This window comes from Engystomops pustulosus, chromosome 2 (assembly GCF_040894005.1).
Source record: "Engystomops pustulosus chromosome 2, aEngPut4.maternal, whole genome shotgun sequence".
NCBI lineage: Eukaryota > Metazoa > Chordata > Amphibia > Anura > Leptodactylidae > Engystomops > Engystomops pustulosus.
In genome coordinates, this window is record NC_092412.1 from 243,191,439 (window position 1) to 243,214,082 (window position 22,644).

The following is a 22,644-nucleotide window of genomic DNA, read 5'->3' on the forward strand; positions in this document are numbered from 1 at the left end:
GTCCAGACTGGACTTATCATCTTTAGCTGGATGACTCATAGAAAGCAGCTGGGGGACGGTGCAGGGATTGATTACTTCTGCCTTTTAGCGACAACACAGGGATGACATAGTCTCGGCTTATGCTGGGCAGGACAAGGCTGGAGCAGTGCATAATTAGGGTAAGAGGAGAAGTGCCGGGGCAGCCACAAGAGCAACAGAGACTCATTATCATAATTGTATTAAAAAAATTTCAGCAAAACTACTAGGATCAGGGATCAAACAAGATATGTTTCTGCATCAGTGTAGCTACAGCATTATCAAGGTGTGTTTGGTTCATAATGCATAAAAACAAATGGTAGATTTCCTTAAACTATGTACTAGAAAGAGCAGCACTCCAAAAAGGGTGAGTAGGTGGTGAAAGAAGAGGACTTATCAGTGTCAGATAGCTGACAGTGGTACCAACACTTACCTAGAAATCTATCAATCTGGAAGCTGCAAGCAAGTCATCCAGGTGCTCAGAGATAAGGCTTGCAGAACCTTCCACTCAATCAGGAGACAATTGTACAGTCTCAAACCACCAGTGATGGTCTGGACAAATACTTACAGACTGAGCGCCCACAACCGGGCCAAGGAATTTGGGTGGCACATACAGACGTATGTGCCCAGGGAGAGCAAACTATGCCATCAGGAGCAGGAGACCACTAAGGATGAATCCCACTTCCTGCTACCCTGCTCCAGCCATGAAATGGGACTGCTCCGCCCTCTTTGCCGGTTTGGGTTTGGAGGGGGCGGTGCCATGCACTAACTATAGCCTGTGTCAGGTTCAAGTGCAGGCTATAGCACAGTTCTACACCCAGCCAGATTGCTGGATATCTATTAGGAGGCCAGCAGCGGGCAGGGTCTTAATCATTTTCTGGCACATGTAGCACCATTATATGAAACATCCACCAATAGGTCTAATGATAATCAGCAGAATATAATAATAATAATAATAATCCTAATTACTGTGCCTTCTCTCTGTGATTGGCTCGGGTCATCCATTACATTGTATCCCTAGAAAATCTTAAATATCAACATGAGAAGGTTTTCTCTATGAAGAGAGAAAAGGTCACAGCTGCCAGTGTTGTGCGGAGCTGTCAGAGGGCAGCGGCGGGCACCGTCTCCTCATACAATCTCCACCGTCATAATGAATATGTGAGGGCAGGACGCAGATGGAAAGGTTAACATATTCAGAGTTTTTCCAGACATATTTATTGCACTTTATACAGTTCCCACATGGAAAATAAACTGGATTTTATTGTATCGGTTGGGTGACCCGAGCCGGCTCTGTGCCGCAGCACTTGAGTTGTTCGGATGGTGAAAGTGATGTTCTTTTTACTGCTACAGTTATTTTACCCCACGGATAGATCCTCCCATTATACACAGGACGGGGACCTTTAATGATAATCAATGGTCCTTATAACACAATCAAGGAGATGCCTCAATCTGTCTACGCCAGAAAACTCTACCCCCGAAATATAGTGTGTCACATTTATTAAGGGTTTGAGACTATTTATCCTCAATTTTATGACCTGTTCAGAAAAGGGAGTGTGGCCTCTGCAAAAAAGGGGTGTGGCCTCCAGTATATAGTCCCTGCGCCAGAAAAATCAATATTGTGGTGCTGCAAACTAGACTAACGAATAGGAGGGGCAAAACAGAACTTGTCAGACTTATACTGCACCAGATTCATCTTCCAACATCAGACACAGGAATGTGTCTAGTTCTACACTGCACTGGTCTAAAGACCAACACATAACTTACCTCATGGACAATGAACACCTAATTTTCAGAGGGTTTTTTTTAGAAGCCCTTTAGAATGAAGATCATTTTAGTCTGTGAAATTTATATTTTTATTGTTGCCATTAATTACAATCTATTATTAATCTAGTGCAAAAATTATAAAAAAACAAAATTATAATCAAACAATAAAAAATACAGCAGGTCATTTCCTTATTTTTTTCCCCATATAATTACACACATTTCCTCCACGTCCGTAAAAATAAAAGCTGAAGACATCGTGATGAGACCGGTCGTAAATCTGTCACTATGGTCGTGTTCACATGAGGATACAGAGAGGATCTAATAGAAGCTGCTGCTGTTCAGTCAATAAGAGAAAAAAAAGCTACAATGTATCAGTCCTGTCTACAACAAGGATATCAGGATTTATAATATAAGTTTTCATGTGTGTGTATGGCAGTGTGTATCTGATTCTGCCCCCATCTTGCTGCAGGTTGTGCTACCTGAGGCAAGAGGCTCAACTTGCCTCATGGATGGTGCACCCCTGGTATAGGGAAGACCATAGATTCCTACAATCTGCTGCGTACAATGCCCCTCCTTGATGATACACTTTAGATTCAAGGTCAGTACTGCTGAGACCCCCCCTTCCCCCCAACTTCTATTATGTCTCCCATACGCTGAACAGAGAAAGTAGAGGAGAATCTGCTCTGTAAATCTCTCACTCAGTTTAACATGTCTACTTATACCATGGGCTAGTGTAAAATATTGACTAATTCCAAACCAGGCAAGTACAAAATATTTAACAATTCCCTGGTAGGCTGGTGTAAAATATCTGAGAGCTCCCTGGTAGCCAAGTGTAAAATATGTGCAAATTCCCCGGTGGGCTAGAGCAAAATTTCTGATAGCTTTCTGGTGGGCTAGAGGAAAATATCTGAGAGCTCCCTACTGGGCTAGTGTAAAATATTTGAGAATACCTGGTGAACTATCATAAAATATGTAATAATACCTCTGTCCTATATGACTCAGTAGCCTGTGGTGCTCATAAGGACTTATAGGTCCCAGGCTGTGGGGTTGTAGGTCCCTCTAGTGGACTCGTTTGACCCTCCACCCCGTCTGCAGCAGTAAATATGCAGATATGATGTTATTGTACCGCTGTGACTCTAATGGTCTAAATACTGAAGATGATTTAACATCTGGTTTTATGCGTCGTCCTGAAATATAATGAATAGTTTGTGCTTATTTCCATGTAAACGGCTTCTACTAAATACAGTGCAAAATAATAGCAACTGCTGCTCGGATCCTCGGCAGGAGAATCCTGGAACATATGGCGGATCCGCTCCGAGCCCTCGTCCCCCCTCTCCCAGCAGTTACCACTAATTGAATTACTTCAATGGATGACAGAGGGGACACATCCAGAATGTTCCTTCAGCTTATCTTCCAGAGGCCACAAGATCAGATTCCAGCTGCAGAACCCTGAGCCTCGCCCCAATGCTTCACCGCAAGGAACTCCGGTTCGGGGGTTTGTTTGGAAAACAAATTTTCAAGACTGTAAAGTGCTAGGCTTATAATAAATACTGGTAAAGAGAGATAGAAAGGAGAATCTCCTGATAAATATTGAGCAGCGAGGGTGCATCGAAAACCTGGTCCAATAGGGTCCCAGGTACCCACCCAAGGTGAGCAGAGCAGATGGCCATAACTTTCTCATAGATCCAGGCACCGTGACTGTGGAAATCTAGTTATATATGTTGTCTATGGCTTCCTTCCTCTTACATTCATCTTTTTAAATTATGCTAATGAGCCTTAATGGGAACACGTCAGCAGAAATTAACCTTTATAATCTGGCACCTCCTTCCACTCTCTGTCAGATCTTCAAGTTATTCCCTGAAGTGAAAGCCCTCCTGTGTTTGCTAGTGTTCCAGCGTTCCCAGGTTTCCTCTGTGTGTTTTTTCTCCTGTGTTCCTGTGGCGTTCCATGTTCCTGTGGCAGTCCCGTGTTCCTGTGGCGGTTATCCTGAGGTCCTGCCATCCAGATATCCTGCCATCCAGAGGTCCTGCCATTCCGATGTCCTGCCATTCCGATGTCCTGCCATTCTGAGGACCTGCCATTCAGAGGACCTGCCATTCTGAGGACCTGCCATTCCGAGGTCCTGCCTTCCCTGCTCCCCTACATTGGCTGCCACTGCAGGCCTAGTCACACCCGTGGAACGACTTGGTGGCATCCCGCCACAGCAAGACCATCCAGCTTTGCGGCGGGCTCTAAGGTGGCGTTTGTCTTCTGTTTGCTCTCTGGAGAGGCCCTGGCCTGAGCTGCTCCTCTATGGGATAGTGGTGATCCGGACATGGCTACCTATAGCATGTTCCTGGCAAAAATTTAGTCCAGGTTCGAGCAACCTCAATTCCAGCTCCCACATCGGCCCTCCCAGTCCCCGGCCTTCCCAGAGGCCGCTCCAGAGTCTCTGGCCTTCCCAGAGACCACTTCAGAGTCTCCGGCCTTCCCAGAGGCCGTTCCAGAGTCTCTGGCCTTCCCAGAGGCCACTCCAGAGTCTCCAGCCTTCCCAGAGGCCACTCCAGAGTGTCTCTGGCCTTTCCAGAGGCCGCTGAAGAGTCTCTGGCCTTCCCAGAGGCCGCTCCAGAGGCTCCGGCCTTGCCAGAGGCCGCTCCATATTCCGTAAGCCCCTGCAGCTTCCCAGCGCTGCTCTGGCCTCCCAAGAGTCGCTAAAGCCTCCGCAACTTCCCAGGGCCGCCCCTGCCTTCCAGGGGCCAACCCAGCCTCTGCAGCTTCCTACCGTTGCCCCGGCCTACCAGGGGCCAACCCAGCCTCCGCAGCTTCCCAGCTCTGCCCCAGCCTTGCAGGGGCCAACCCAGCCTTCACAGCTTCTAAGCGCTGCTCCGGCATCCCAAGAGCCACTTCAGCCTCCGGCGGTACTACTTGCAGAGGAGTCAGTGCAAGTTACCAAAGTCCATCTCCTGGCCAAAGGATGCTCCAGATGTCTCCAGGATATCCGCAGCCTGTTCCCTGCCAGTTACAAACACCTCATTCGGGTTTGTCCTGTCTTCACTGTTCCTGCTCTCCTCCTCAAGTGTCCAGTCACTGAGAAGAATTGGAGGAGGCGGAGAAAGAAGAAGAGAGAGCTGAAGAAGAAGAGGAAGAATAGGGGGGTACTGTCACGGGTGCCCCCGCAATCCATGTCAAGGATCACCCGTGCTCCGCAATGTGGAGCCCTACTACCCCGGCCCGGACTTAACTCTCCTGCCTCCTGCATGGCTTCAGTCCCGACCAGGCCACGATCCTGTTTTGACTGGGCCACACGCATCCCCGCTCAGTAGGGCCCTCGCAACCGCTCTCTGGGATTTACAGGGCCAGCGTCCACAAGAACTAATTGGCGCTGGCTAATCCGGTTTGCCTTTATAATCCGGCACCTCCCTCCACTCTCTGCCGGATCTTCAAGTCATTCCCTGAAGTGAAATCCCACTTGTGTTTCCTAGGTTTCCTCTGTGTGTCTATTCTCCAGTGTTCCTCCGAGTTTCCGTGTTGTGTTCCAGTGTTGCTGTGGCGTTCCCGTGTACTTGTGGCAGTCCCTTTTTCGTGTGGCAGTCCCTTGTTCCTGTGGCGATCCCGTGTTCCTGTGGCAGTCATCCTAAGGTACTGCCAACCATGTGGTCCTGCCATCCAGAGGTCTTGCCATTCTGAGGTCCTGCCATTCCAAGGTCCTGCCATTCCGAAGTCCTGCCATCCCTGCTTCCCTACCTTGGCTGCCACCATGGGCCTAGTCCCTCCTGTGGAACGACCTGGTGGCTTCCAGCTGCAGTAAGACCATCCTGCTTTGTGTCGGGCACTGGCGAAGACCGGGGGCCACTTAGATTCCAGTCCCAGGTTGCGGCAAGTACCATCATCACCCGCGGTGGTCCAGGGAGTCCACAGACTCTAGCCCAAAGAGACTCTCCCACACCCCCATGTGTGACAACCAGTATGTTGTCAAGCAGCTGAAAACTTTCCAAGTCATGTTTCTTTCATGGCTCAGGGTGGTGGCATCATCCAGAAAATCAACTTTGAAGTGAGATGTAAATTTGTTGTATGAAGACAAGACTTTAACATTGGATTCAAGCTCTCCCTGTCTCACAATGCCCCCTTCACAGTAATTGATGATCCTGCACTCAGAGACATCACTAACCAGATCTCCTGAAGTCTGGTACATGATGATCACAGAGGAGGAGGCGTTCAGAGGCAGGGAGAGCTTGACTTTACTGTTAAACTGTTCACCTCCTTGACTTTATACTACCAACTTGTATTTCACTTTAAATTTGATTTTCAGGGTGATGGAACCATGCTGGGCTAGGAAAGAAACATGATCTATTAGATGTAAATCTGCTAGAAAATATACAGGTAGTAGTTTATTAAGGTAATTTCTGATGACAGGTCCCCTTTAAGGGCTCTGAAGGGCTTACCACAGCCCCTTCATACTGTAGCTTTTCAGCCTGTTACACTGTGTAGGAGCAAATGCTGAGGTTGATGGGGGTCCTACATAGATATTAGATAGAAAAATGAAAGATATTAGATGGATAGATACAGATATCTGATAGATATAAATCTATACGGCTAGATGAATAGATAGATATGTAATGGTCCTTCCAGTGCAGCGATAACAAAATATCCTACTAGATTACGTATGTCCATAGAGCCTGATCACCTCAGTGTGCCATCTACTGTCTATATCTGGTATTGCATCTGCATATCACCTGCCCAGGAAGGAATGTTTACATGTTGACCAATGATATGTAATGTTTGATTAATGTGAATCTATTTGTAACAAGGTCCCTGGTTGGATAAGTGATCTTTCCTCTCCCAGGTAAAGTTTATATCAAGCTCTTTGAAGATAGAAAGTTCTAGATTGAGACCAATTCTTTCCTGAGATGAGAAGCAGTTGTGGATGTGGATGTAATCTAGACACACGGCCTACAGATACCAGGCCTTCTGCTTGCAGCTATGACTACATACAGAGCCTTGCCAGACATAATCAAACCAGCTACCTGGACAGAAAAAAACTGTTACCTTGTCCTATTTCCTTTTCTGTGTTCTGGAATAAAGGATCTATGAGTTGATGTTTTACATCCTTTGTCTCCGTGTGATTCCCGGAAGCTGCTAACATCTAGGGCAGTGGTTCTCAACCTTTCTAATGCTGTGACCCCGCAATACAGTTCCTTATGCTGTGGTGACCCCAAACCATGCAACTCGCAGTAAAAACACAATAAAATTGCGGCTCCGATAGCTTTAGGCGACCCCCGGTTTTGGTCATTCGACCCCCGCTGGGGTCCCGACCCACAGGTTGAGAACCACTGATCTAGGGCCTCCCCTCTACCATCTACTCAGGGATACTTACACACATACACCAGGAGGGGCCCAGGGAGCACCACCATCCATACTGCAGCATCTCCATTCTTTCTTCCTACCCACCTGTCAGACACCTACCTGGCGTGGACGAGGCCTTTTCCACCTGGACCAATCTACCGTGACCCAGTCGAGTGCTGGAGCGGGCTGAAGTCAGACACTCAGATACCTCAGATACATTCAGATAAGGGCCGCACGGTGGCTGAGTGGGTAGCACTTCCACCTTGCAGCGCTGCAAAGAGCTTGTATGTTCTCTCTGTGTTTGCGTGGGTTTCCTCCGGGTCCTCCGGTTTCCTCCCACACTTCAAAACATACTGGTAGGTTGTTTAGATTGTTACCCCCATGGGGACAGGGTCCAATTTGCCATACTTTGTGCAGCGCTGCGCAATCTGTAGGCACTTTTGTGCGCCTAAGTGTAGTAGTTGCGCCTAAATTCTGGCGCACTGTTTTGCCAGAATTATCACAAGCTACAACCATCTGTGATAAGTATATTTTCTGCCTCTTATTAATCACTTTACTTAACACAGTTTAGGCGCAATTTTTGCGCAGTTTAGGCACAATGTTAGATTCAGGCACTTACATGTGATCCTGCTACAAGCTCCTCTCTGCTTCTCCCACAGCCCAGAATGAAGATAACACTCACAGCAGCACCCAGGTGTGTGACACCCAGCACCCAGTGACCTCCTCAGCAGTGGCTTCTCCTGGAGGGGATCCCCCAGTGCTGGTCTCCTGCTGCACCCCTGTAATTCTGCACAATATCCCCCTCAGACACTGTGCAGAATTACATGGGGGACACTTGTATGTCGTATCTGCAAGCTTCTGCAAACTTGTGCAAACTTCTCTCCTCTCTTGCTGTGAGCTCAGCGTTTGCAGAATGTTTTGTAAATAGAAGGTGATGAAGTGTAAATAGAGTCTGCAGCTCCTGTCTGTGATGTATCTAATGTATCTATTATATGTTCCAGTGTATGGCTGAGCTTTGCTGCTGGAAATGAGCTGTTCTGCAAAGGGGCTCAGTGCTTTCTTCTCAGATAACGCCACCTTCGGGCTGGAGTGTTTTTGCCCCGTTTTTGCGCCTAAATGAAAACGTTGCAAGTGATGAATATCATTAGGCGCAGCAAAACATCTGGATTGGTAAGATAGATGAGGGAAAGCTGGTTATTTTTGCTGCGCGGCTAGTTTGGCGTTTAATCGCAAAAATGGCGCAAAAACGGTGCGTCTGAATGAAAAGGCGCAAAAACAACAGAAAAAACGAGTGATAAATGTGGCCCTCTATAAATAAAGAATTATTACCTGGGGAATCCAACTTCCCCCAAGCCAATAGGTCAGGCCCCGGTGGGGGATGGTCCAGATAGATAAATAGTAAAGTTGAAAAATGACATATGTGCATCAAGTTCAACCAAGGAAGGAAAAAGAAGGTAAGAGAAACAATTCTACTGTATATTATAACATAACCATCAATGTTATTTTGTTGTATACAGGCATCAAGATAGATAGATAGATAGATAGATAGATAGATAGATAGATAGGAGATAGATAGATACATTGATGATAGATAGATATATATATGATAGATAGAGATAGATAAATAAAGATAAACAGAGATAGATAGATAGATAGATAGATAGATAGATAGATAGATAGATATGAGATAGATGGATAGACATACCTCCCAACCGTCCCGGTTTCGGCGGGACTTTCACGGTTTTTCAGCTGTGTCCCGCCGCCCCGGGAGGTTAAGAGGTTATCACGCTTTCCTCTGCATTGTCCCGGGCCAAGAGACTTTGTCCCGTCTCCTGGTCCCGGGACACACCGGCTGCAGAGACAGAGGAGGCAGCGCAGAGGCTGTGAAGGCAGAGCTCACAGCAGTGCACGGCCCCTCCTTCTCCTCCCCCGGGCCGCCCCCCTCCCCCTGTGTGAGCTGCCGCGGGATGTCTAAGGAGGAATCAACAGGGGGGAGGGGGGTGTCACCTGGAGATCGTGAGCCCCCAGCACAGAGCATGGCACAGCACGGCCCCTCCTCCTCCTCCCCCCCTGTGTGAGCTGCCACGATCTCTGAGGATGAATCTACAGGAGGGTCTGCTGCTGTGTGACCCGGAGACCCTCCGCTCCTGAAGCTGTGGAGGTGGAGGGGGCAGCCTGTGTGATGTGCCCCCCTCCAGAGGCTACAGACATCCATTAGGAGAATCTGCACAGCAGGGATGAGGTAGGACACAGCCTGACCCCCACACTGACCTGTAGCTGTGTATGCTGTGTGACAGGACACCTCTATCAGGGCTTGTATGGCAGCTTTGTGACATACAAGCCCTGAAATAATCGCAATGTCTTGTGAACCGCCAGACATTGCGATTATTTTTCCCTTCTCCACACCAAGGGGGATATAGCCATCAGTGAGCTATTAACCCCTAGGCACACCTGGACCTTATACCACGTCCCTGTGGCTAGATACTTAGCGCACCGGGACGTAGTATAGCGTCCCGCTTCTGGCACCGGCTCACGAACAGAGCCGGCACCAGAAGCTGCGGCTGGCAGCTGTCTATCACAGCTGACACCGCGCTGTAACACCCGCGATCGGAGCTGACTCCGATCGCGGGTGTTAACCCCTTACACGCCGCGGTCATGCATGATCACGGCGTGTAAGGCTGTTCCTCTTCTGGGCAGCCCCGAGGACTGCCAAGTGCCCTGGGGCTGCACAATCTCCCTGGAAGACAGTTTACACTGCTCTACAATAAAGAAGTATTGTAGAGCAGTGTATTGGACTTGAATAAAAAATAAATACATGAAATTATAAGCCCCTAAAATGTCACTTTCCCATAAAAACACTTAATAAAGTATAAAACACACAAAAACACAACCCCCACACACATACACATACATATACCGTATATTCCGGCGTATAAGACGACCCCCTACTTTCCTGTTTAAAATATAGAGTTTAAGATATATTCGCCGTATAAGATTACCCCTTTTCCAACGCATACAAAACACCGGTAAAAATTTAAAAAAAAACAGATTTGAATTTAACATGGTCCTTTTTTTAATGTAAATTCTTATGACATGCAGGTATATAGCAGGAAAACTGTCACTCATAAACATAAGGCATACAACAACAACATTACCATTACAGCACAGCCCCCAGTAGTATACAGCACTGCCCCCAGTAGTATACAGCACAGCCCCCAGTAGTATACAGCTTGCCCCCAGTAGTATACAGCACTGCCCCCAGTAGTATACAGCACAGCCCCCAGTAGTATACAGCACTGTCCCCAGTAGTATACAGCACAGCCCCCAGTAGTATACAGCACAACCCCCAGTAGTATACAGCACAACCCCCAGTAGTATACAGCACTGCCCCCAGTAGTATACAGCACTGCCCCCAGTAGTATACAGCACTGCCCCCAGTAGTATACAGCACAGCCCCCAGTAGTATACAGCACAGCCCCCAGTAGTATACAGCTTGCCCCCAGTAGTATACAGCACTGCCCCCAGTAGTATACAGCACAGCCCCCAGTAATATACAGCACAGCCCCCAGTAGTATACAGCACAGCCCCCAGTAGTATACAGCACTGCCCCCAGTAGTATACAGCACAGCCCCCAGTAGTATACAGCACAGCCCCCAGTAGTATACAGCACAGCCCCCACAGCCCCCAGTAGTATACAGCACAGCCCCCAGTAGTATACAGCACAGCCCCCAGTAGTATACAGCACTGCCCCCAGTAGTATACAGCACAGCCCCCAGTAGTATACAGCACAGCCCCCAGTAGTATACAGCACTGCCCCCAGTAGTATACAGCACAGCCCCCAGTAGTATACAGCTTGCCCCAGTAGTATACAGCACTGCCCCCAGTAGTATACAGCACTGCCCCCAGTAGTATACAGCACCGCCCCCAGTAGTATACAGCACTGCCCCCAGTAGTATACAGCACAGCCCCCAGTAGTATACAGCACAGCCCCCAGTAGTATACAGCACTGCCCCCAGTAGTATACAGCACTGCCCCCAGTAGTATACAGCACTGCCCCCAGTAGTATACAGCTTGCCCCCAGTAGTATACAGCTTGCCCCCAGTAGTATACAGCACTGCCCCCAGTAGTATACAGCACTGCTCCCAGTAGTATACAGCACAGCCCCCAGTAGTATACAGCACAGCCCCCAGTAGTATACAGCACTGCCCCCAGTAGTATACAGCACTGCCCCCAGTAGTATACAGCACTGCCCCCAGTAGTATACAGCTTGCCCCCAGTAGTATACAGCTTGCCCCCAGTAGTATACAGCACTGCCCCCAGTAGTATACAGCACAGCCCCCAGTAGTATACAGCACAGCCCCAGTAGTATACAGCACTGCCCCCAGTAGTATACAGCACTGCCCCCAGTAGTATACAGCACTGCCCCCAGTAGTATACAGCACAGCCCCCAGTAGTATACAGCACAGCCCCCAGTAGTATACAGCACTGCCCCCAGTAGTATACAACACAGCCCCCAGTAGTATACAGCACAGCCCCCAGTAGTATACAGCACAGCCCCCAGTAGTATGCAGCTTGCCCCCAGTAGTATACAGCACAGCCCCCAGTAGTATACAGCCCCCAGTAGTATACAGCACTGCCCCCAGTAGTATACAGCACTGCCCCCAGTAGTATACAGCACTGCCCCCAGTAGTATACAGCACTGCCCCCAGTAGTATACAGCTTGCCCCCAGTAGTATACAGCTTGCCCCCAGTAGTATACAGCACTGCCCCCAGTAGTATACAGCACTGCCCCCAGTAGTATACAGCACTGCCCCCAGTAGTATACAGCTTGCCCCCAGTAGTATACAGCTTGCCCCCAGTAGTATACAGCACTGCCCCCAGTAGTATACAGCACTGCCCCCAGTAGTATACAGCACAGCCCCCAGTAGTATACAGCACAGCCCCAGTAGTATACAGCACTGCCCCCAGTAGTATACAGCACTGCCCCCAGTAGTATACAGCACTGCCCCCAGTAGTATACAGCACAGCCCCCAGTAGTATACAGCACAGCCCCCAGTAGTATACAGCACTGCCCCCAGTAGTATACAACACAGCCCCCAGTAGTATACAGCACAGCCCCCAGTAGTATACAGCACAGCCCCCAGTAGTATGCAGCTTGCCCCCAGTAGTATACAGCACAGCCCCCAGTAGTATACAGCCCCCAGTAGTATACAGCACTGCCCCCAGTAGTATACAGCACTGCCCCCAGTAGTATACAGCACTGCCCCCAGTAGTATACAGCACTGCCCCCAGTAGTATACAGCTTGCCCCCAGTAGTATACAGCTTGCCCCCAGTAGTATACAGCACTGCCCCCAGTAGTATACAGCACTGCCCCCAGTAGTATACAGCACTGCCCCCAGTAGTATACAGCACAGCCCCCAGTAGTATACAGCACAGCCCCCAGTAGTATACAGCTTGCCCCCAGTAGTATACAGCACTGCCCCCAGTAGTATACAGCACTGCCCCCAGTAGTATACAGCACAGCCCCCAGTAGTATACAGCACAGCCCCCAGTAGTATACAGCTTGCCCCCAGTAGTATACAGCACTGCCCCCAGTAGTATACAGCACTGCCCCCAGTAGTTTACAGCACCGCCCCCAGTAGTATACAGCACTGCCCCCAGTAGTATACAGCACAGCCCCCAGTAGTATACAGCACAGCCCCCAGTAGTATACAGCACTGCCCCCAGTAGTATACAGCACTGCCCCCAGTAGTATACAGCACTGCCCCCAGTAGTATACAGCTTGCCCCCAGTAGTATACAGCTTGCCCCCAGTAGTATACAGCACTGCCCCCAGTAGTATACAGCACTGCCCCCAGTAGTATACAGCACAGCCCCCAGTAGTATACAGCACAGCCCCCAGTAGTATACAGCACTGCCCCCAGTAGTATACAGCACTGCCCCCAGTAGTATACAGCACTGCCCCCAGTAGTATGCAGCTTGCCCCCAGTAGTATACAGCACAGCCCCCAGTAGTATACAGCCCCCAGTAGTATACAGCACTGCCCCCAGTAGTATACAGCACTGCCCCCAGTAGTATACAGCACTGCCCCCATTAGTATACAGCACAGCCCCCATTAGTATACAGCACAGCCCCCAGTAGTATACAGCACTGCCCCTAGTAGTATACAGCACAGCCCCCAGTAGTATACAGCACAGCCCCCAGTAGTATACAGCACAGCCCCCAGTAGTATACAGCACTGCCCCCAGTAGTATACAGCACAGCCCCCAGTAGTATACAGCACAGCCCCCAGTAGTATACAGCACTGCCCCCAGTAGTATACAGCACAGCCCCCAGTAGTATACAGCACAGCCCCCAGTAGTATACAGCACAGCCCCGAGGAGTATACAGCACAGCCCCCAGTAGTATACAGCACAGCCCCCAGTAGTATACAGCACAGCCCCCAGGAGTATACAGCACAGCCCCCAGTAGTATACAGCACAGCCCCCAGTAGTATACAGCACTGCCCCCAGTAGTATACAGCACTGCCCCCAGTAGTATACAGCACTGCCCTCAGTAGTATACAGCACTGCCCCCAGTAGTATACAGCACTGCCCCCAGTAGTATACAGCACTGCCCCCAGTAGTATACAGCACTGCCCTCAGTAGTATACAGCACTGCCCCCAGTAGTATACAGCTTGCCCCCAGTAGTATACAGCACAGCCCCCAGTAGTATACAGCACTGCCCCCAGTAGTATACAGCACAGCCCCCAGTAGTATACAGCACAGCCCCCAGTAGTATACAGCACAGCCCCCAGTAGTATACAGCACAGCCCAGCATTAAAAAAAAAACTTATATACTCACCCTCCGGTGGCCCCGATGTGCAGCGCTGCTCCCCTGATGTCCGCGCGGCTCATCTTCAGTCTTCCGCGCCGTCTTCTTTCTGCTGCCGGGCGCCGCCATCGATCTTCCCCGGCAGGCGCCTAGTATGATGCGCCGCTGCTGACGTCATACTAGGCGCTGCCCCGGGGAAAAACATGGTGGCGCCTGGCAGAAGAAAGAAGACGGCGCGGTAGGCTGAAGACGAGCCGCGCAGACATCGGGGCCACCGGAGGGTGAGTATGCGCCCCGATGTCTTTTTGAGGCTGCCGGCAGATTTTTGAGGCTGCTGGCAGCCATCGCTGTGAAAAACGGTGTTTTCGCTGCAATATGCAGCAAAGACTTACCGGCTATGGTGAGGGCTCAGCCCGTGAATACACGGCGGGCGGTCGGGATTACCGGCGTATAAGACGACCCCAGACAAGACAGAAGATTTTTCTGTCTTCAAAAGTCGTCTTATACGCCGGAATATATACGGTATTTTGGTATGTAACAATCTGTAAAAAAGAATCGTTACTGGACCTGCACGGTAAACGCCGGAGAAAAAAACGCAAAAAAACTTTCCAAAAAAAGATTTTTAATTAATACCTTTTAAAAAAAATGCTCTAAAAAGTGATATAAAAATGTTCTGCACTCTAAAACAAGACCACTAAAAAGAACAACTTAGCATCAGAAGATGGCAATATGAAGAGGAGGTTTTAATTTTTGTAAAAGTATAAAATCATTATAAAACCTATAATTTTGGTATCCTTGGGGACAGGAGAAGGAAACTGGAGGAGGCTGGGGTACAGGAGGAGAAGGCTGGGGGAAAGGAGGCTGGGGGGACACGATGATGCTGGAGGAGGCTGGGGGACAGGAGGAGAAGGCTGGGGGACAGGGGGCTGGAGGACAGGATGATGGATGCTGTGGTACAGGAGGAGGAGGCTGGGGGACAGGATGATGCTGGAGGAGGCTGGGGGACAGGAGGAGAAGGCTGGGGGGACACGATGATGCTGGAAGAGGCTGGGGGACAGGAGGAGGAGGCTGGGGGACAGGATGATGCTGGAAGAGGCTGGGGGACAGGAGGAGGAGGCTGGGGGAAAGGAGGCTGGGGGGACACGATGATGCTGGAAGAGGCTGGGGGACAGGAGGAGAAGGCTGGGGGACAGGAGGATGGAGGACAGGATGATGCTGGAGGAGGCTGGGGGACAGGAGGCTGGAGGACAGGATGGTGCTAGAGGAGGCTGGGGTACAGGAGGAGGAGGCTGGAGGACAGGATGATGCTGAAGGAGGCTGGGGTACAGGAGGAGGAGGCTGGAGGACAGGATGATGCTAGAGGAGGCTGGGGGACAGGAGGCTGGAGGACAGGATGATGCTAGAGGAGGCTGGGGGACAGGAGGCTGGAGGACAGGATGATGCTAGAGGAGGCTGGGGTACAGGAGGAGGAGGCTGGAGGACAGGATGATGCTGAAGGAGGCTGGGGTACAGGAGGAGGAGGCTGGAGGACAGGATGATGCTAGAGGAGGCTGGAGGACAGGATGATGCTAGAGGAGGCTGGAGGACAGGATGATGCTAGAGGAGGCTGGGGTACAGGAGGAGGAGGCTGGGGGACAGGAGGCTGGAGGACAGGATGATGCTGGGGGACAGGAGGCTGGAGGACAGGATGATGCTAGAGGAGGCTGGAGGACAGGATGATGCTAGAGGAGGCTGGGGTACAGGAGGAGGAGGCTGGGGGACAGGAGGCTGGAGGACAGGATGATGCTGGAGGACAGGATGATGCTAGAGGAGGCTGGGGGACAGGAGGCTGGAGGACAGGATGATGCTAGAGGAGGCTGGAGGACAGGATGATGCTAGAGGAGGCTGGAGGACAGGATGATGCTAGAGGAGGCTGGAGGACAGGATGATGCTAGAGGAGGCTGGGGTACAGGAGGAGGAGGCTGGGGGACAGGAGGCTGGAGGACAGGATGATGCTGGGGGACAGGAGGCTGGAGGACAGGATGATGCTAGAGGAGGCTGGGGGACAGGAGGCTGGAGGACAGGATGATGCTAGAGGAGGCTGGGGTACAGGAGGAGGAGGCTGGGGGACAGGAGGCTGGAGGACAGAATGATGCTGGAGGACAGGATGATGCTAGAGGAGGCTGGGGGACAGGAGGCTGGAGGACAGGAGCTACAGGAGGAGGATAGAGGACAGAAGGCTACAGGAGGAGGATGGAGGACAGGAGGCTACAGGAGAAGGATAGAGGACAGGAGGCTACAGGAGGAGGATAGAGGACAGGAGGCTACAGGAGGAGGATAGAGGACAGGAGGCTACAGGAGGAGGGTAGAGGACAGGAGGCTACAGGATTAGGATGGAGGACAGGAGCTACAGGAGGAGGATGGAGGACAGGAGGTTACAGGAGGAGGCTGGAGGACAGGAGTTACAGGAGGAGGCTGGAGGACAGGAGGCTACAGGAGGAGGCTGGAGGCCAGGAGACTACAGGAGGAGGCTGGAGGCCAGGAGACTACAGGAGGAGGCTGGAGGACAGGAGGCTACAGGAGGAGGCTGGAGGCCAGGAGACTACAGGAGGAGGCTGGAGGACAGGAGACTACAGGAGGAGGCTGGAGGCCAGGAGACTACAGGAGGAGGCTGGAGGACAGGAGGCTACAGGAGGAGGCTGGAGGCCAGGAGACTACAGGAGGAGGATGGAGGACAGAAGGGAACAAAATGAGGAGGATAGAGAACTGGGACTACACCATGTGAGAAGGGGTAGGTGTAGGAGTTCAGATAGTATTATGTGTAAGTTTGGGGAGATAAATAAAAGTGCAAAACCAAATGTAAAGGCAGAATAAAATAAAAAAGAGGGGTCTTATATGGTTTACATGTTGCAGAGTTGCATTAGGGGATATTATATTGGTCCACGGGAAGGGGGGGGGCAAATTAAGGGGTGTTGTACCATGGGGGCACCATCAAGGTAGATATTATACTATGCCTGTGGGTGGGACAGTGGGCGTGGTTTAGAAAAAGGGGGAGGGGCTTTGTGTCCCTCTTTCTCTTGCCCAAAAGTTGGGAGGTATGGATAGATATGAGATTTTGGAAGCCAATATCAGCAAAAACATTTTCTCTATATGAACCATTTAATGAACAGAACTCTGATGAACTGAATTGTATCATATAAAGGGATTAGCCAAAATCTTATTCCAAGTATCACCATGGGACGTGCCTGACAGATACAGAAAGGGTTACACAGACATGAGTGTATGTGATGCTGATCCGTCACCTCCGTGTCTCGCGCCTCTGACATCACGCTGTGTATCCTTCGGTTACATTTGACCTTACAAATAACAATCGTGAGGACAGGATACGCCGTATTTTTGGAGCTCAGTAATCAAACTCTTGTTCTGCCTATAAAAGGCTTTTATTCCGCAGGGTTAACGGCCCGATTGACGTCTCTCGGAGAAGACTTCCTTCCTGTCGTGTTGGGAAAGGAAAGATGTAATTATAGGCGGCCTGTGAATGAGATTGTAGGAAGGGGAATTCTAATTAAACCGAAATGTGACAAAAAAAATATAATGAATTTAAAGGTTTGATAGGAAACGCAGCTCAGAGCCGAAAAAAAACTTGCAATTGTCATCAATATTTGGCTGAGATAAAAGCAGTGGGAAAATGAGATTTTGGGCTGAAGTTGATAGATAAGGCGAATTACAGGGAGTTGTCTCTAATGGATATTCTATAATTCAGGAGGAAAAATTGAAACGTAGAAGGTTAATGATCTCGGAAACAATTCATCCATCATGGAGCATTTATCAATTTTCACTCACCTACTTTTCAGGGTGTTTTATGTCACCCACCCTGCGCTCCTGGCAGAGGACATGGTCTGGTCACATTCCCAAGGTCATCTTTACACACTCCTACAGTCACATCTCCAATCATGATTGGAATAAATGAATGTAGTCTTTAAAGGAAATCAATAGAGATGAGCGAACATGCTCGTCCGAGCTTGATGCTCGGTCGAGCATTAGGGTACTCGAAACTGCTCGTTACTCGGACGAATACTTCGCCCGCTCGAGAAAATGGCAGCTCCCGCCGTTTTGCTTTTTGGCGGCCAGAAACAGAGCCAATCACAAGCCAGGAGACTCTGCACTCCACCCAGCATGACGTGGTACCCTTACACGTCGATAGCAGTGGTTGGCTGGCCAGATCAGGTGACCCTGGGATAGACTAGCCGCTGGCCGCGCTGCTCGGATCATTCTGTCTCTGGATGCCGCTAGGGAGAGAGCTGCTGCTGCTCAGGGAAAGCGTTAGGGTGTTCTATTAGCTTACTGTTAGGCAGGAGTGATTCTCAAAGAACCCAACAGCCCTTCTTAGGGCTACAATAACGTTCTACTTTTTTTATTTTAATTTGCATCTTTTACCATTTTGTGAGGAATTAGCAGGGGGACTTGCTACCGTTGTGTTTAGCTCTTAGTGGCACACATATCCATAGCAAAGACCGAAGTGGGAAAATTCAGTAGGGGTTGGATTTCTATTAGGCAATAACTCAGTGTCATCTCATCTGGCATAGTAGTGTGCTTCCTTTGATACTTGGCTAGAAAATAGCCATAGGAGAATACAAACAGCTTCTTGAAGCCTACAGTAGCGTTCTATATATTTGATTTCTGGTTGATCTGCTGGTGACTGTAGTTTCTGCAGTGCATGTACTTGCCAATTCTGAGCAATTTGTAGTGGGACTTGCGACCGCTGTGTTCTGCGCTTAGTGGCGCACATATCCATAGCAAAGGCTGAAGTGGCAAAATTCAGTAGGGGTTGGATTTCTATTAGGCAATAACTCAGTGTCATCTCATCTGGCATAGTACTGTGCTTCCTTTGATACTTGGCTAGAAAATAGCCATAGGAGAATACAAACAGCTTCTTGAAGCCTACAGTAGCGTTCTATATATTTGATTTCTGGTTGATCTGCTGGTGACTGTAGTTTCTGCAGTGCATGTACTTGCCAATTCTGAGCAATTTGTAGTGAGACTTGCGACCGCTGTGTTCTGCGCTTAGTGGCGCACATATCCATAGCAAAGGCTGAAGTGGCAAAATTCAGTAGGGGTTGGATTTCTATTAGGCAATAACTCAGTGTCATCTCATCTGGCATAGTACTGTGCTTCCTTTGATACTTGGCTAGAAAATAGCCATAGGAGAATACAAACAGCTTCTTGAAGCCTACAGTAGCGTTCTATATATTTGATTTCTGGTTGATCTGCTGGTGACTGTAGTTTCTGCAGTGCATGTACTTGCCAATTCTGAGCAATTTGTAGTGGGACTTGCGACCGCTGTGTTCTGCGCTTAGTGGCGCACATATCCATAGCAAAGGCTGAAGTGGCAAAATTCAGTAGGGGTTGGATTTCTATTAGGCAATAACTCAGTGTCATCTCATCTGGCATAGTACTGTGCTTCCTTTGATACTTGGCTAGAAAATAGCCATAGGAGAATACAAACAGCTTCTTGAAGCCTACAGTAGCGTTCTATATATTTGATTTCTGGTTGATCTGCTGGTGACTGTAGTTTCTGCAGTGCATGTACTTGCCAATTCTGAGCAATTTGTAGTGAGACTTGCGACCGCTGTGTTCTGCGCTTAGTGGCGCACATATCCATAGCAAAGGCTGAAGTGGCAAAATTCAGTAGGGGTTGGATTTCTATTAGGCAAGAACTCAGTGTCATCTCATCTGGCATAGTACTGTGCTTCCTTTGATACTTGGCTAGAAAATAGCCATAGGAGAATACAAACAGCTTCTTGAAGCCTACAGTAGCGTTCTATATATTTGATTTCTGGTTGATCTGCTGGTGACTGTAGTTTCTGCAGTGCATGTACTTGCCAATTCTGAGCAATTTGTAGTGAGACTTGCGACCGCTGTGTTCTGCGCTTAGTGGCGCACATATCCATAGCAAAGGCTGAAGTGGCAAAATTCAGTAGGGGTTGGATTTCTATTAGGCAATAACTCAGTGTCATCTCATCTGGCATAGTACTGTGCTTCCTTTGATACTTGGCTAGAAAATAGCCATAGGAGAATACAAACAGCTTCTTGAAGCCTACAGTAGCGTTCTATATATTTGATTTCTGGTTGATCTGCTGGTGACTGTAGTTTCTGCAGTGCATGTACTTGCCAATTCTGAGCAATTTGTAGTGAGACTTGCGACCGCTGTGTTCTGCGCTTAGTGGCGCACATATCCATAGCAAAGGCTGAAGTGGCAAAATTCAGTAGGGGTTGGATTTCTATTAGGCAATAACTCAGTGTCATCTCATCTGGCATAGTACTGTGCTTCCTTTGATACTTGGCTAGAAAATAGCCATAGGAGAATACAAACAGCTTCTTGAAGCCTACAGTAGCGTTCTATATATTTGATTTCTGGTTGATCTGCTGGTGACTGTAGTTTCTGCAGTGCATGTACTTGCCAATTCTGAGCAATTTGTAGTGGGACTTGCGACCGCTGTGTTCTGCGCTTAGTGGCGCACATATCCATAGCAAAGGCTGAAGTGGCAAAATTCAGTAGGGGTTGGATTTCTATTAGGCAATAACTCAGTGTCATCTCATCTGGCATAGTACTGTGCTTCCTTTGATACTTGGCTAGAAAATAGCCATAGGAGAATACAAACAGCTTCTTGAAGCCTACAGTAGCGTTCTATATATTTGATTTCTGGTTGATCTGCTGGTGACTGTAGTTTCTGCAGTGCATGTACTTGCCAATTCTGAGCAATTTGTAGTGAGACTTGCGACCGCTGTGTTCTGCGCTTAGTGGCGCACATATCCATAGCAAAGGCTGAAGTGGCAAAATTCAGTAGGGGTTGGATTTCTATTAGGCAATAACTCAGTGTCATCTCATCTGGCATAGTACTGTGCTTCCTTTGATACTTGGCTAGAAAATAGCCATAGGAGAATACAAACAGCTTCTTGAAGCCTACAGTAGCGTTCTATATATTTGATTTCTGGTTGATCTGCTGGTGACTGTAGTTTCTGCAGTGCATGTACTTGCCAATTCTGAGCAATTTGTAGTGGGACTTGCGACCGCTGTGTTCTGCGCTTAGTGGCGCACATATCCATAGCAAAGGCTGAAGTGGCAAAATTCAGTAGGGGTTGGATTTCTATTAGGCAAGAACTCAGTGTCATCTCATCTGGCATAGTACTGTGCTTCCTTTGATACTTGGCTAGAAAATAGCCATAGCAATAGGATAGCATTGTTTGGTTTTAAAAACTCAAAAAAAAACAAAAAACACAAAAAAAAAAAAAAACACAAAAAAAAACAAAAAAAAGTAAAAAAAAAAAATAAAGTTATAACTCTCATTTTAAAAATGTTTAACCCGAGGGCTAGGGGTAGAGGACGAGGGCGGGGACGTGGGCGTCCAACTACTGCAGGGGTCAGAGGCCGTGGTCCTGGGCGGGGTGAGACACCACCTGCTGATGAGGGAGCAGGGGAACGCCGCAGAGCTACACTCCCTAGGTTCATGTCTGAAGTTACTGGGACTCGTGGTAGAGCACTGTTGAGGCCAGAACAGTGCGAACAGGTGATGTCGTGGATTGCTGACAATGCTTCGAGCAATTTGTCCACCACCAGTCAGTCTTCCACGCAGTCCACCCATGTCACCGAAATCGCCACTCCTCCAGCTCCTGCACCTCAGCCTCCTCCCCCCCAGTCTGCCCCCTCCCAGGAAAATTTGGCATTTGAACCGGCATACTCTGAGGAACTGTTTTCTGGACCCTTCCCACAGTCACAAACCACTTGTCCGGTTGCTGCTGAGCAATTTTCCGATGCCCAGGTTTTCCACCAGTCACAGTCTGTGGGTGATGATGACCTTCTTGACGTAGTGGAAGTGTGTAAAGAGGTGTCCGACGATGAGGAGACACGGTTGTCAGACAGTGGGGAAGTTGTTGTCAGGGCAGGAAGTCCGAGGGGGGAGCAGACTGAGGGATCGGAGGATGATGAGGTGACAGACCCAAGCTGGGTTGAGAGGCCGGGTGAACACAGTGCTTCTGAGACGGAGGAGAGTCCTCGACCTGAACAGGTTGGAAGAGGCAGTGGTGGGGCCAGACGGAGAGGCAGGGCCAGAGCTGGTGCATCAGCGCCACTGTCAACTAGTGAAGCTCCCGTGGTGAGGGCTCTTGCGGCGAGGGCTAGATCTTCAGAAGTGTGGAGGTTCTTTAAGGAAACACCGGATGACCGACGGACTGTGGTGTGCAACATTTGCCAAACCAGGCTCAGCAGGGGTTCCACCACTACTAGCTTAACTACCACCAGTATGCGCAGGCATATGAATGCTAAGCACCCCACTCAGTGGCAACAAGCCCGTTCACCTCCGGCCGTGCACACCACTGCTCCTTCCCCTGTGTCAGCTGCTAGTCAGCCCCCTGCCCAGGACCCTGCCACAAAAACCCCATCGTCGCCTCCACGATCCTCCACAGCATCCACCAGCGTTCAGCTCTCCATACCCCAGACGCTGGAGCGGAAACGCAAATATAGTGCAACCCACCCGCACGCCCAAGCCCTTAATGTGCACATCTCCAGATTGCTTAGCCTGGAGATGCTGCCCTATAGGCTAGTAGAGACCGAGGCCTTTCGCAACCTCATGGCGGCGGCCGCCCCTCGGTATTCGGTCCCCAGCCGCCACTACTTTTCCCGATGTGCCGTCCCAGCCCTGCACCAGCACGTGTCAGACAACATCATCCGTGCCCTGACCAACGCCGTTTCT

At 49.5% G+C, this 22,644-nt stretch overlaps 1 protein-coding gene across 4 annotated transcripts in view; it reads left to right on the top strand.

The window, feature by feature from the left end:
- LOC140116782 (uncharacterized) overlaps positions 1–22,644 on the top strand; it is a 102,715-nt gene that overhangs the window by 50,996 nt on the left and 29,075 nt on the right. Inside the window, exon 1 of one of the 4 annotated variants that reach the window (XM_072133220.1) lies at positions 9,048–9,343. The exons of the other annotated variants lie outside the window; for them this stretch is intronic. Coding sequence (XP_071989321.1) covers positions 9,339–9,343 — 5 coding nt within the window. The 5' untranslated portion in view covers positions 9,048–9,338. Of the gene's footprint in view, positions 1–9,047; positions 9,344–22,644 lie in introns of those variants that run through there. 4 annotated transcript variants of the gene reach the window in all.